This window comes from Exophiala dermatitidis (assembly GCF_000230625.1).
Source record: "Exophiala dermatitidis NIH/UT8656 unplaced genomic scaffold supercont1.2, whole genome shotgun sequence".
In the NCBI taxonomy this organism is placed as follows: domain Eukaryota; kingdom Fungi; phylum Ascomycota; class Eurotiomycetes; order Chaetothyriales; family Herpotrichiellaceae; genus Exophiala; species Exophiala dermatitidis.
The window spans coordinates 3,522,377-3,535,655 of NW_008751647.1; the positions used below are offsets into that span (position 1 = coordinate 3,522,377).

General features: G+C 53.2%; 5 protein-coding genes across 5 annotated transcripts; 2 read left to right on the plus strand and 3 right to left on the minus strand.

Annotated features, from left to right (window-relative positions):
• Window positions 1-9: 9 nt before the first annotated feature.
• Window positions 10-1,885, plus strand: HMPREF1120_02736 (uncharacterized protein; the record flags this gene model as incomplete). The annotated part of the gene is made up of 3 exons (XM_009156781.1): window positions 10-483; window positions 567-830; window positions 935-1,885. The coding sequence occupies 3 exons, from the start codon at window positions 10-12 to the stop codon at window positions 1,883-1,885; spliced, it is 1,689 nt and encodes a 562-aa protein (XP_009155029.1).
• An 818-nt stretch (window positions 1,886-2,703) lies between these two features.
• HMPREF1120_02737 (RP/EB family microtubule-associated protein) lies at window positions 2,704-3,764 on the minus strand (the record flags this gene model as incomplete). Its single annotated transcript, XM_009156782.1, has 3 exons — window positions 2,704-3,308; window positions 3,446-3,523; window positions 3,662-3,764. 3 exons carry the CDS (start codon window positions 3,762-3,764, stop codon window positions 2,704-2,706), a joined length of 786 nt encoding a protein of 261 aa, XP_009155030.1.
• Window positions 3,765-4,630: 866 nt separating this feature from the next.
• On the minus strand, window positions 4,631-7,481 carry HMPREF1120_02738 (dolichyl-phosphate-mannose-protein mannosyltransferase; the record flags this gene model as incomplete). The annotated part of the gene is made up of 3 exons (XM_009156783.1): window positions 4,631-5,092; window positions 5,145-7,182; window positions 7,234-7,481. 3 exons carry the CDS (start codon window positions 7,479-7,481, stop codon window positions 4,631-4,633), a joined length of 2,748 nt encoding a protein of 915 aa, XP_009155031.1.
• Window positions 7,482-8,314: 833 nt separating this feature from the next.
• HMPREF1120_02739 (uncharacterized protein) lies at window positions 8,315-9,982 on the plus strand (the record flags this gene model as incomplete). Its single annotated transcript, XM_009156784.1, has 1 exon — window positions 8,315-9,982. One exon carries the CDS (start codon window positions 8,315-8,317, stop codon window positions 9,980-9,982), a length of 1,668 nt encoding a protein of 555 aa, XP_009155032.1.
• A 430-nt stretch (window positions 9,983-10,412) lies between these two features.
• On the minus strand, window positions 10,413-12,956 carry HMPREF1120_02740 (aquaporin rerated protein). Its single transcript, XM_009156785.1, has 6 exons — window positions 12,277-12,956; window positions 12,036-12,222; window positions 11,801-11,986; window positions 11,711-11,752; window positions 11,578-11,650; window positions 10,413-11,533 (listed from the first exon to the last, which is right to left on the minus strand). The coding sequence occupies exons 1-6, from the start codon at window positions 12,480-12,482 to the stop codon at window positions 11,103-11,105; spliced, it is 1,125 nt and encodes a 374-aa protein (XP_009155033.1). The 5' UTR covers window positions 12,483-12,956; the 3' UTR covers window positions 10,413-11,102.
• Window positions 12,957-13,279: the final 323 nt, after the last annotated feature.

Here is a 13,279-nt window from a genome sequence, read left to right on the forward strand (position 1 = left end):
TCGCTTGCAATGAGTACAACAACATCCCCTACACGACGCGTGCTAGGGGAAAAGGACCCCAACGCGAATCTGCAAACACACACGCTTCCCCCCCGAAAAGCCCATGTCCACACTGGCTTGGAGAATGCCAGTCCCATTGCCCAGCGGCCGACGACCTTGAAACGTGCGCTTTCGCCCAGCAGCCCGCGTCCACGCGCTGGACAGAAGAGAAAGATTGAAGATGCCAACGACGAGGAATTCATAATACCAGATTCGCAGGACGGCAATGCTAGGACTGTATATCCGCATACACACCCTCTGTCCCAAATGACGGACATCTTGAGTGATAGCCCCACAGAGGTTGAGGGCGCAGGTCTATACAAATCCACTCCCAACACGGTGTTCTCGTCGTTCCGTCCGTCGCAAGACGATCCGTCTCATGTTCAAGTCGAGGCTCAATTCGAGATTCACGAAGAACCGAGCCAGCAGACATTGGACAAGATGGTAAGTACATGAGTTTGGTGAAATCTGTGGCAATGTTGGTGCTAGACAAGGAAATCCATCGAGGCTGACGATTTGGTCTATAGCATGCCGTTACACTTCCACAAAACACGTCGCAGATTGTCCCACCCCTCCGGCCCAACCTCAACAAGGAATGCTCGCAGATCAGTCTAAGCATGTCCAGTCTAATCGACTTTGGAAACAACCGCTCATCCCAGGTCGACGAGACCGAAGACCAAGATCAAGGCCAGGACGACATGCAAATGATGGAAGAGGATCAAGCGACAGAGGTTCCCAAGGAGCAAACTTCAAAGACACAGGAGGAGGCTAGAAAAGAAATGCTTCTGGAGGTAAGTCAGACTCAACAACTTGGCTCATCTGCCAAGGCGGGCCGCCCCTGTGTCTCTGGACTTGGTAAAAAGAGACCGCCGTCGTTACTGACAAGCCCCTGTAGAAAGCAGAAACTCTGCGGACCCGACTACAACTGGCTCTTTTCAAGATCCAGACGAATCAAATCTCTCGGCCCTTTGCGCATCTCCAACTCCCCAAAAACGATAGATTGTCGTCGACCCCTCCCGACATTACAGTCGAGTCCTCTTCTCCGAGCTCATCTTCGACCATACGAGGCGGTGGTGGTAGGGGATCATATCAAAGTCCCCTTACGCCCGAGTCAAGGATTGCCCTGGCACGTGCTCGAGCAACCATGGACCCAAAACTTAGGAACACCACAGTCAAGTCCCTGTCAAGTCTGCCAATGCCGCATATTGCGCCAACTGCGTTTTCAGCACGATGGAACACGGCGGATGTAACAGGGCCACAAATAGGGATGAGTGACCAGCAGCAGCACCAGCAGCAACGACAACAACAACAGCCGCAACCGAAGCAAAACCAAACCCAGTTTCGACCCGACCCGACGCATTCAAACATAGAGATTCCCAGCAGTCCACCGCTATTGCCAGCGGCCCAAGCTTCAGAGGGAAATGGCAGAACCCTGTATAGTGGAAGGGACCAACTGGGTGGTGAGCCCCACCGTCAACAACAACAACAACAACATATGTTGTCCATGTCCGACGAGCAGCCTAGAACTCCATTGCGCCGAGTATCGTACCCATACCCGGACTCGGCACCATCTTCCATATCGGTAGACCGACGACACCACTTGCATCAAGAAGGAGAAAGAGGGGAACATGATGTGCAGGCGCCGCATACTGGTCACCAACAGCGCAATCGAGGCTACCGACCGGGCGGCCTCACTAGTAGTGTGGTCAAGGGCGAAGCGGCGAATAGTCTGCTCGAGCTGGTAAGAGGTGGCAATGGGCATGGGAATGGGAATGGGAATGGTCATGATGGATATAGTGGTTATGGAACCGCAACCTCTGGAGGAGTGGGAATGTGTGGACTATAGTCTATAAATAAGCAGAGTTACGAAAAGAAACAATACTTGAAACGGGAATAAGAACAGCAGCTCATTGCAGTGGGCAGTTCACAGTCGACAGTCTACCGTTCCCTTTTGGGTACCTCAGCCTCGTCCCATCCTTTCAGGGGAAAAGGGGTACAATACTTGTTCTTATTCATTGCCATTTCGTGGTACTGTGGCCGTGTCCTTGTTTTTCTTGGGGGGGCGGGGGTTTTGCTTTCTCTTGCTTCTTCCTCGTCTTCTGCAATTGTTAATCATCAATTTGTGTCATTGCAGTGCTCACTAGGTGAAGTTCAATGGTAACTCGACTCCAAAATGGCAATCAATGTCCGCAAGTGAGAATGTTCCAGGGGTCTAAGGCGCCTCCGAGGAGGGCCTCCTTGGGCATAACCATCTCTGTCCCATCCATCATAAGGTATTTTGCGGCCCCTCCCTATTTCATTCTTTCTTTCATCTGTCACGGTGTCGATAGCGACATGTGCATGCTCACTCGCAACTGCAGCACAGGAACGTCGTGACTCTCAACAGAACAGGACAGGAAGGGTAGAGCCAACTTGAATGTTCCAGTCATTTCTCCCATGGCACTTCAAGTTGATCTATTCTCGTCATTTTCACCAGACCAAAAGTAGTGAGCGGGCGGGCCCTGCATATCGAAGACTCTCTTCCTCCCCTTTTTCCGCTACCAAGTATATACGACGGCCGGGAGAAAAGAAAAGCAGTCATAACAGTTTCAAATGGTTGGTCGTGGGTGACATGACACATGACATTCTTTTTGTCCTGGGTTTCTTCTTCATCGCTTCTCTTCCTTAAAACGTTTCCGGCTCTTCACCTTCAGCCTCCCCATTGGCATCCACATCGGGGATTTCGAACCCTTCCTCTGTGCTATAGAGAATGGTTTGGATATTCTTGACCAAACCGTTCTCGTCTTCTTCCAGCGCCGGATCCTGCTCGACGGCAGTCTGCAGCAACAATTCAATATCGCGGAGTTTGCTGAAGTAGAAATCTCGCTCCTTTTCCAAATCGGCAATGGCTTCCTTTAGTTGTTCATTCTCTTGCTTCAACAACGCAGCCGACGCCCCTCCATACCCGCCAGAGCCACCGCTGCCGACGCGTGCGCCGCCGGTCCTAGTGACGGGAGTGGCGCCGGTTTTCCTGGTCGTACTTGTTCCGCTAGTACTGGTTCTTGATGTTCCTGCTGTTATGGCCGCCGTCGGGGCAACGGTGATGTGTGCTCCTCCTGCTGGCGCGCCTGCCCCTTTCCGCCGAGCGACCGCATCGTATTCATGGCCCGGGAAGTATTGGTCCCAGAACCTCTTTGACCACTGTAGAAACTCTAGGTTGTCTTGCATCTTGCATTTCACCAGTGACTCGACGGGTACAGTTCGATCGATGCCGTGTTTGGTAAAGCAGTCTGTTGGAAAAAGATCAGGGTACCACGTTAGAAACCATGATCGCAAAACTGGATAGTCGCAAGAACATAGCCCAACAGCCGTGCGGAACAAGATAGCAATCAATCCAGGCGTAATAAGGGCTGTGGCTTAGACGTACTCTGTAGAATCTTGAAGTTTTGTATGTAGGCATATTCCGTGTTGACATTGAACTTGACCCGGCTCATGGGAATATCAACTGCAGAATCGCAATCAGCAACCAGTCAATCAATCTCATCCACTTCCCATGGTCTCTCTGCCGTGACCAAGCCGGCCCGCAAACGGCTTCTGCTCGGAGCGGAGTCGAAGATGACGGGGGAACTTGGAGAGGACGTACGAAAGATAGAATCGTAGAGTTGGCACAAGGCAGCACTAGGAAAAGAGATCAGCCATCCATCCGTTCCAAGTGAGATCACCACCACGACCACAGGCCGCAACATGACCATGTGATGGTGACCCCCTTGCGGGCTTCGTTAAACTCACCCTGTGCCGCATTGTTCCACCTTTGTGATGTTGAGTTGAAGCAGGCCATTGAGCCAGGCCAGCAACTCTTGCCTACCCACCCCGCCTGATTAGCTCAAGTCGCAAAAGGCAGCAGGCATCGATACCGCGCTCAAACTTCTCGGAAGACGTCGGCGATCGCGGTCGTCGGGGGTTTGTATACCTTGATTCGCCCATTGCCGGCATCTGCAGTGTATTGTACTAGTAGCAAAATAAAACGAACGCAGGCGCAGGTAGAAATAAACAGCGGGCACACGGCGGCTTCGGTTGGAAAATGCCAGATAAAAACAAGGCGGACAGGAATGAAAACGCGGCTGCAAGGTGATGAAGACGATGGAGGTGATGGTTGGAGCAGCGCGATGCAGTGGTACAGTACTGTGCAACTAGTTAGCGGTAGAGGACTTGAAGGGTTGAGCCTGAGGCCGTGTTTTGGTTGCGTTGCGTTGCTGGCGCGATTCGACTTGTTCGGCGGGACCCTGAAGCGCCGCTTATTTATTTACTTCACTTGCTGAAAGTCGGACGCCGCCTGTTTCCCACTGCTGATGAGACACACTGCGCTGCGGTTACTTCCTACACGCCTAGGTACACACACTGCATACCTAGGTACACACGAACAATCCCCTTCTACACACACAGCCACTGCAATCGACGCTTGCTAGCTCTCGTTTCCATCACAGAAGTACCTTTCTACTGTAACAGTGTTCATATCGTCGCAGGTGCACATAGTCCTTTTTCTATGTATTACAATTCCTCAGATTGCCTTTTCCCACACGCCTTTCTCGCTCCGTGCTCCTGTTCGTATCATCTATTTCGTTGCCTCGCTCGCGTCACTGGCAGGCTTTGCTTTTCCATCATCTCCTTTCTTTACCGAGCCGCCTGCGTTGACATCCGGAGGTTGGCTTCTAGCTTGGTCCTCTGGAACTCCTCTGGTCGAGGGATTTTGTCCCTCTGCATCCGGGTGTTCTGGTGCAACTCCCGATGGATTGACTTCGTTGCCATACTCATCCACCATCCTCGTACGTGTCTCATATTTGGTCTGGAAAGATGCCTTGCCTTCGGCCATCAAAGCAGCAACTTGCGCTTCGTCCAACAAGTTGCCATCTTGATCACGATACTCCACATGCTCTTCTTTTGCGATGACACTGCCTTCACCTACTTGAGGAGTGACGGCGGAAGCGTCTTCTTTGCGCTCCGATGCCACCTGCGCAGTCGGCACCGTGGGAATGAGCTGATCATATGGCGGAAGAGGCGTTGAGTATTTCGCATACTGTCAAGAGTCAGTTACATACACCCATGAGGAAGACATCCTATCAACTCACATCGGTGTGGAAAGTATTGCAATCAAAGTCCCAAGTGTCGAATAGCTTGACCTTTCGGCACTGATCTTGCGTCCAGGGATTACCGTATGCTAATGGGGCATACAAGGTAAATACGACGATGGCAAAGGCGACGAACAACGCAGCAAGGGTGCGGCCAATCTCTGGATACTTCTTGAGCCCGAAAAAGGCAATCCGGTTGGTGACAAAATCGAAAATCTGGCACATAGCCATGATTGCGAAATAAAGCGCCGGAAAGTAGTGGTGCAAAAACAATTGTCGTGCCATGAGGTAAAAGGGGAAGTAGTGGAACGCCCAACCGAGTACAGTTTGTCCGATTTCATAGTCAAACCGCTTGAAATTGACGTTGGAGTAATCATCACAGCCACGCTGCCAACGCAAAATCGCAATGACTTTGAAGATGGCATAGGTCAGAATCGCCAGCGTCGAGGGCCACCAAATCGCAGGGTTTCCGAGGAGATAGATTTGACGATGGTCTTTGCCCCAGAAGTTGATACCACGTCTCAGGATCGGCCACGAACTCGGTCGAGAGTCCCAAGCATGTGACTCGACGAGGCCGGCATTGGTCTTCCACATGACCTTCTGCAATTCCCAGAATTTGCCCAAAAAGCCGGGGTTTCTGTAATTGACCTTCTCGGCGTCGTCGCCCAGTTTCGGATGCCAGTTTTGCTCAATATACCAGACGCTGTTGGGCAAGGTGCCTCCTTTGGCACAGGTCACCTCCTGTTGCTCAAACCCCCAGTCGGGCAGTTTCACTTTGTGGGAAAACAGCACACAACCGGTCATCACATGAACGAGCTTGAACTTGGTTTGGATCGTCCTCAATCGCGTCTTGGCCTCCTCGCCATCGGACATGGACTTCACGATCTCCACTCTGAACAAATCATTGGCATCTCCCTCGAATCCTTCATACCCGTACGCACTAACTTCATTCTGCCACTCCGCCTCAGTGATGGGGGGTCGCACATCGTGAGAATGGATACGTCGGTGGGTCATGATGTGGTAGAGCTTGATAACATCCCCGTCCTTCACCCAGGTCGGGGGCAAATCCGCCCAGGCACGAGGTCCTGGAATGGTGACGTTATCAGCGGTGATGGGCTGAGTCTGGTTCTCGATCAGGAAGATATTGTTCTCATCCTTGTGAGGATAGAGCGTGACTTGCTGTTGCTTGCTTCCAGTTGGATACATATGTGGGTGAGAATGAAGATATCCACCTTGGGTGTTGTGATGTCGAAGCGTCACCTCGCTGCCGAATGCTACGTCTGCCGGGGTGTCCGCCATGCCTTTGTTGTTCAACGTCGCTTGGAATTCGGACGACATGAAGCCATCGCCATCTCCAGGATTGACCAAGCACATGAAGTGAATGCCAAACATGCCGACATAAAAGGCAACCGGAATGACGATGAGGCAGAAGACTCGTGCGAAAAAGTGTTTGAACCACTTTCTCGGCGTGACATTGACATGGTCGCCGAGCAATACCCACAGTTGCAGAACCGTCAAGCTGCCAACCCAGGCAATCGTGAAGAGACCGACCCATTTCACACTGACCGTGGCCCCAAGACCAAGACCTGTGGCTACCAGCCAGAACCACCAGCTGGCATCGAACGCTCGATCGGGACCCAGCTCATGCTGGTTGGTGAAGCAAGTCCAAGCAAGGGCAGTAAACGCGGTGCAGATAACGAGAGGGGAATCCAAGAGAATCAGTCGCGACTGTGTCACCAGGCCATTTTCAAAGATCAAAAGTGCAGCTCCCAGGCCTGCCGTAACTGTCCTACACCCGGAGGCCTTCAGGGTCAAAAACATGGTCGGGATAGTCAGAACCCCAAGCACAGCCGGCAACAACCGCATTGAAACATATGGCACCCCAGGTTCCAGGTAGTCCTTTCCAATGTCTTTGAAGTCGAAATCGCCCTTGAAACCTGCGGCCCAGCCAGCGAGAGTAATAAGAAGTTTTGCCAGAGGAGGATGGACGTCCATGAAGAATTTGCCCTTGATATATTTGGTCGCGAAGCCACCGAAGCTGTTATTTGGTCAGCGCACTTTCTAGTCATGCATCTCTTCCTCAACTCACTGGACTTCATCGAAGACCACACTGCTGGGCTGGTAGATTCTGAACAGGCGGACCACGCATGCCACAACAGTCAGCAGCCCCATGATCTGGTAGTCAGAGGCCGGTAGGAGGAAGACGTCGTTGTCTGTAACTCCTTCTGATGCATAACTCTTTGAGGAGGCCGGTAGCGTGACAGCTTTGTCTTTCGGCGGAGGAGGAGGGTTTCCTTTCTGCGAGGCCGCAGCCTTTCGCGACGGAGCGTACGCCATCCTGAAGATCTTAAGATCCGTCCGGACGTCGACAGAGCGGCTTTAAATCAGCCGCGTGTGGCCTGTCAAAGTTGGAGTAAAGGCTGGCCAGGGACGATCAGGCCCGACAGTTAATCAGCCCCGGAGAAGGAGAAATTCGGTGAAAGAAAGACTGGAAGGAAGAAATAAACTCCTGAACGGTCAAGCGACCTCGACAAGAGGATTAAAACAGAACATGAAAGGAAGAAAAGGCGAAGGGGGGAATGGCAGCTGGATTGAGAATCTCAGGAGTAACAGACAGACAGGACAAGTTGTTCGTTGTGCCTCCGCAGCTGCACACTAGCACATTAGCAGTCTGTCAGTTGGCGGTAGCTGGAGTTCGCGGTGGTGGGAGTTGCACGTACAGACTGCGCTCACACAAATCCAGGTATCCACGTCGCTCCTGTCAAGGCACATGCGCGTTTCTAAGTAAAGATTTCGCGTTTCTGTACGGCGACGCACCAGGCACTTGGAGTGCACGGCATTTGAAGCCTGCGCATCAGCCACTCACTACGTGGTGCTGTAAGTGACAGCCACACTGGCAGCAGGTTCCTACTCCAGAATTTCGCAGGTCTCTCAGTTCTCCAGACAAGGCACCTCTCAGGACAGCCATTAACCACTCCGCATGCTGGTGAATGCAGCTGATAACCTTCAAACCCTTTTGCACAGCAACCGAGTCCCTACGTTAAATCCCGCTTCAGCCAGTATCAGACAAAGCTGGAAATTTAAACAAGCGGGCATACTACACATCAAGACAGCCAGAAATCTCGAGGCATTCCCGCTCTGGTGCACCGGGCACTCACGCCTCCCTCAAAATGGCTCAGAATGGAGCAGTTCCGGAATTGCCAGAGTCGGCGTCAAAACCTCCTGAGGGGATTGTTCTTCCGCCAAAAGATATTCGAGCGATCATCGAAAAGACGGCCGGTTATGTGGCACGAAACGGGCCCGTTTTCGAAGACCGCATCCGCGACAAGGAACAGTCTAATCCCAAATTTTCCTTTCTTGCACCCAACGACGCCTACGCACCCTTCTATCAATGGCGCTTGTCCGAGGTACGAGCAGGGCGAGGAACGGCAGTATCGGCAGGAAGAGCTGGAGACGCCACACCTGTGCCCGAAAAGCCCAAAGGGCCCGAACCGCCCCCAGAGTTCCAGTTCAGTGCGCGGATGCCGAATATCAGCGCCCAGGATCTTGAAGTGGTCAAGTTGACTGCTCTGCACGTGGCGCGCAAAGGCAAGGGCTGGATGACGGCCCTATCCCAGCGAGAAGCGAGGAACTTCCAGTTTGACTTTCTCCGACCACAACATTCGCTGTACAACTTCTTTCAACGGCTGGTTGATCAATACACAATACTCCTGCAGACGGGACCAGAAGGCCAGAAGGCCGAGCAGGCGCGCATCCAGGTGCTCCAGGCCAACCTCCAAGACCGGTTCCGGGCTCTCAACCTCGCAAAGAAGCGCGCAGAGTACGTCAAGTGGCAGGAGACCCAGAAGCAAAAGAAGGAAGAGGAAGAAGAGGCGGAACGCTTGGCATATGCTCAGATTGACTGGCACGACTTCGTGGTCGTGGAGACGGTCTTGTTCACTGAGGCCGATGAACAGGCCGAACTGCCTCCTCCCACCACGCTGAACGACCTCCAAAGCGCCAGTCTGGAGCAGAAAGCAATGATGAGTCTCTCTCGGCCTGACATGCGTATCGAAGAAGCCATGCCTACGGACGACATGAATGGCTACGCCTCCTATCCACCAGCAGCAGGTGACTACAACAATGAACAATATGCACAAGCACAACCTCAATCTCAACCGCATCCACAAAGCAATGGCTGGGCTCCTGAACCACCCATGCCCGCCCCTTACGCACCTTCTCCAGCACCAAACGCAGCTATGCCAGTTCCTTCTCCTCAACAACCCCAGCAACAGCCCCCTCCACAATCAACGCCATCCCCAGCTCATGCCCCTATTCCCGCTCAGGCACAGGCTCAAATTCCCGGCCAGCCTCCCATGCGGATCAAATCAGACTATGTCCCTCGCGCCCAACAACGCGCCGCCCGTGCTGCCACGGCCTTATGTCCCAACTGTGGCCAACAGATCCCCGTGGCCGAGCTGGACGCGCACTTGCGGATCGAACTGCTCGACCCGCGCTGGAAGGAGCAGCAGGCCAAAGCCACTTCACGATTCTCCACCACCAACCTGGGCGGCACCGACGTCGCTGCGAACCTGAAGCGGCTGCGGGCTAGAACTGACGGGACCGGCGCCTCGGCAGACCCAGTAGCCGAGGCGGCTGCGCGGGTTCTGGGAGAGCAAGAAGAAGAAGAAAGGCGGAAAAGAATGCGTTATGACGGTGGTGCAGCGGGAGCTCCGCCGGCGGATGGGGCAGCGAATCCTGCCATGTATCCTCCTGGTGCGGCGGGCATTCCGCCAGGACAGCAACCCCCGAATGTACAAGAGCAGATTCGACAGATTCACAATAAGTACAGGTCGTGAGAGACGCCGACAACTGCTCGACCTCTTACAGGTTAATCCCTCATGTACGCGCCCTTTGAGCGCTTGGAAACATGGTCGACTCATTCCTACACTACAGATGATGCCACCCATCAAAGATTGTGCACCGGATGCCACATATGTCATACAAGGTGGAAGCTGAAATGGAGCCTTGGACTTGTGGAATATGCATGAGCGCGTGCAATGGGGCTGGAGGACCAATCTTGTGGATCCTCTGGAGCCTCTCTTCCATTCGATACACCGAGCTCACTCTGAGCAATCCAGGATTCCGGCGTGGCACAAATTGTCCAGCGGACAAACTGTTATAAAGGGACGGTACATAGGCTCACGCAGCAACGGCGTCAATCTCAAATGGAAACAAGCGCCAGCCTGCCACTCCCGCACTTAGAATATGTCTAGGTTGTCCCCAGTCTCGTGCAAATCAGAATGCGAGATTCCTGGGCACTTATTGTCAGGGGACCTCTTGCGAGGTCGGTGGATCTCCCACCGCCTCATTGACAAGGGCCATCGTCGTCGTTGATGGTGCAATACACCACATTTGGACAATGTGGCAATGGAGCTGCAGGCAAAGCCTAAATACTGGGGCCATCATATAATGCCTCATGGCCCGAGAAGGACCTTAGCGCCTTGAGTCGCTTGTGTTCCAGCTTCAGCTCACGTTGGAGAGCACTCGAGTCTTGACCTGAATTTGTGTCGCAGCATCTTGGCATAGGATGAGACGCAGAGTTTCATGGACCATAGTCTGCCAAAAGCGGCTGTAGAATAACTGTATTACTATATCACAGCCGATGTACCTTACAACCTTAATGTCAGACTGCTTTTCCGTGATACCGTGACTCCCACCCAATGCGACGCCTGGTCTTCTTATCATGCAATGAGAATAATGCAGGTAGCAACGGCTCAGAAATGATCTCTTGTACTGACTCTAGGCCCACACGCTCAAAGAATCGACCAAGCGTAAAGAGAGCATACCGAACCCCTTGCTTCAAATCAAATTGTCGTACAATGGAAGATTGGCTTGGAAATCGTGCTAGGGAGACGAGGCGGCGAAACCACTGTCGTCCATCGTCCAATAACCCGCGCCGTTGAGGAAAGGCGGAACTTACGGACCGAGTGTGGTTCTCTGGTGAACTGGTGCCGAACCATCAAAATCACCATGGTGGACTTCACCAGAGTCAATCCCGTCATATGGAGCGCAAGCGGGCAACAGCGAGTTGGACCGACCGTCCTTGGAATTCCTTGAGGCACCATCGCGGGATGAGACAGGTTCGAGCACGGCTGTGGGACTAACAACTGGCCGGGTCAGATCTTCCTCCGGATGGTACGCGCTAGCTTCAAGATCGTCAAAGTCTTGACCAGGGTTGGCGGTTTGGTATTCGGCGGCTTTGATGAACCAAAAGAAGCCGGAAGCGATGAGAGTCCCAAGGAACGGGCCAACCCAGTATATCCAGTGTTCGCTTGGGAAAAAGCGGTTGGCAACGCAAGGACCGAAGCTCCGAGCTGGATTCAGAGAGCCGCCCGTGTAGTAGACCCCTTCAGTGATGAGCTGGGTATACAACAATAAGGGGCGTTCTTACCAGCCAATTCAGCGATGAACAAAGACAAGCCAATACCGACCGGAGCTAGGAATGTCCCCTTGTGCTTCTCAGCCTTGAAATCGAGGTTGTTAGCAAAGCAACTATCTATCGCCTATTGAGGGTCACAACTCACAGCTAGCATGAAGATCGTAAAGACGAGCTGGGCCGTAAGGAACTGTTCTCATGTTTAGAATCTCCCAAGAAATGCCGGTGGTGAACTGACCATTTCGATGAAGAGCCCCTGTGCTTTGCTGGTCCCCCCACTAAGAGAAGTTGTCACAGCCAGAGGACCTGGGAACAGAGCTTTGACCACTCCTGCCGACGCCATGGCACCCAACATTTGAGCGATGAAAACCAAGCCTCCTCGAAGGAAAGGAACTGCACCAATCAAGCACAGACCTAGGGTAACCTGCATCTTGTCAACGCCACCTCATGAAGATCGAGTCTTGCCCACTGACAGCCGGGTTGAAGAGCCCACCCGAGATTCTATAAAAGATCCAGGCGTTCACGGCAAGGGAAAAGCCGAAGCAGAGGCTGATGTAAAGGAGCTGGGCAGGGTTTGGACCTTGGGGCAGATTGGTGCTGGTACTACCAGTCGTCGTCTGAGGAGTGTTCGCTACTTGGGTACCCGCGAACGCAAAAAACCTGTAAAGCGTGATCAGTGTCTCGCTGTCGAACAACCCTGACTTAGGTACTGACAAGAACAGAAAGGTGCCAACGAATTCGCCGGCCATGGCGACGAAGTGGTTTCGAGGGCCATCTGGCAAGCTCGTGAACAACCGACTTGGTTTTGGCTGTGGCATCTTCTCGTCCTCTTCTGGAGTGGGTTCTTTTCCTTTGCCTCTTCTGCCTCTCTTGTGAAAGACTCCAGGCAGGAAGCCGGGCTTTGCTTGAAGGTTATCCATAGTACTAGTACTAGCCGCCGTCCGTGACTGCACTGGAAGTTACCTAGGTATACTGGCACACAGCGGTCTGGCCTCCAGGAAGGAGCGGCTGGGCTCTGAGCGAGGGGAAGGAGCGCTTCAAGCACGAAACTCAGCCTGCGATGTGTGCCACGCTTTCTGGGGAATGCCCGAATCTTTAAGCAGTCAGGCTTCGTCAGTATCCAATGGAGCAATATCTATGGAGTTAGCCCAGTGAGAAACTTCCGGCGAGAACAGCATGCTACGCATTAGAAACACAGAAGCTCTCCCGCGGCGGGAGGGTTCCATGGGAGACGTTAAGCAGGGATAGCTCATCAACGACGTGTCATGACGGATTCTCAGCTTCGAGGGAGGCAGGCTGAGCCCTGGGTGGGCGGCGAAGACGGGACATGCACGCTATCAAAGGACCAAAAATGTATGAGATGACGGCGGGAGCATGATGGAGTTCGAAAGAATGAACAAGGGATCGACGCCGCAGACGGGGATGGCGCGTTGTGATGGGCCCAAGAGTCGACGTTGGCACGATGAAATGGGCAGATGGGACCCCTAACGACCCCATCTGCAGCCATCGATTAGGCATGGCGTCCTGATGGCTCCCGCTCGTCGCCGCCTGAGTGGCAAGTCCTCCGCCCTGGTTAGCTGGACGTTGTCGCCAAACGTGTGCCTAACGGATAACATATCGACCGGAGCTAGCCCAAGACCCGAGAGCTTTCACGCTTCTGGACTCCAATCCCCAGCTTCACGGTTCGATCGGTGGGGCATCCGGAAGTACTATGTAC

Excerpts from the sequence above, each read along its gene's own strand:
- HMPREF1120_02740 (XM_009156785.1), bottom strand. The coding sequence starts at position 12,482 with ATGGATAACCTTCAAGCAAAGCCCGGCTTCCTGCCTGGAGTCTTTCAC. Across the intron at positions 11,651-11,710 it reads TTACGATCTTCATGCTAGCT|GCTGAGAAGCACAAGGGGAC; the intron begins GTGAGTTGTGAC and ends CTCGATTTCAAG. Across the intron at positions 11,534-11,577 it reads GTTCATCGCTGAATTGGCTG|GGGTCTACTACACGGGCGGC; the intron begins GTAAGAACGCCC and ends TCATCACTGAAG.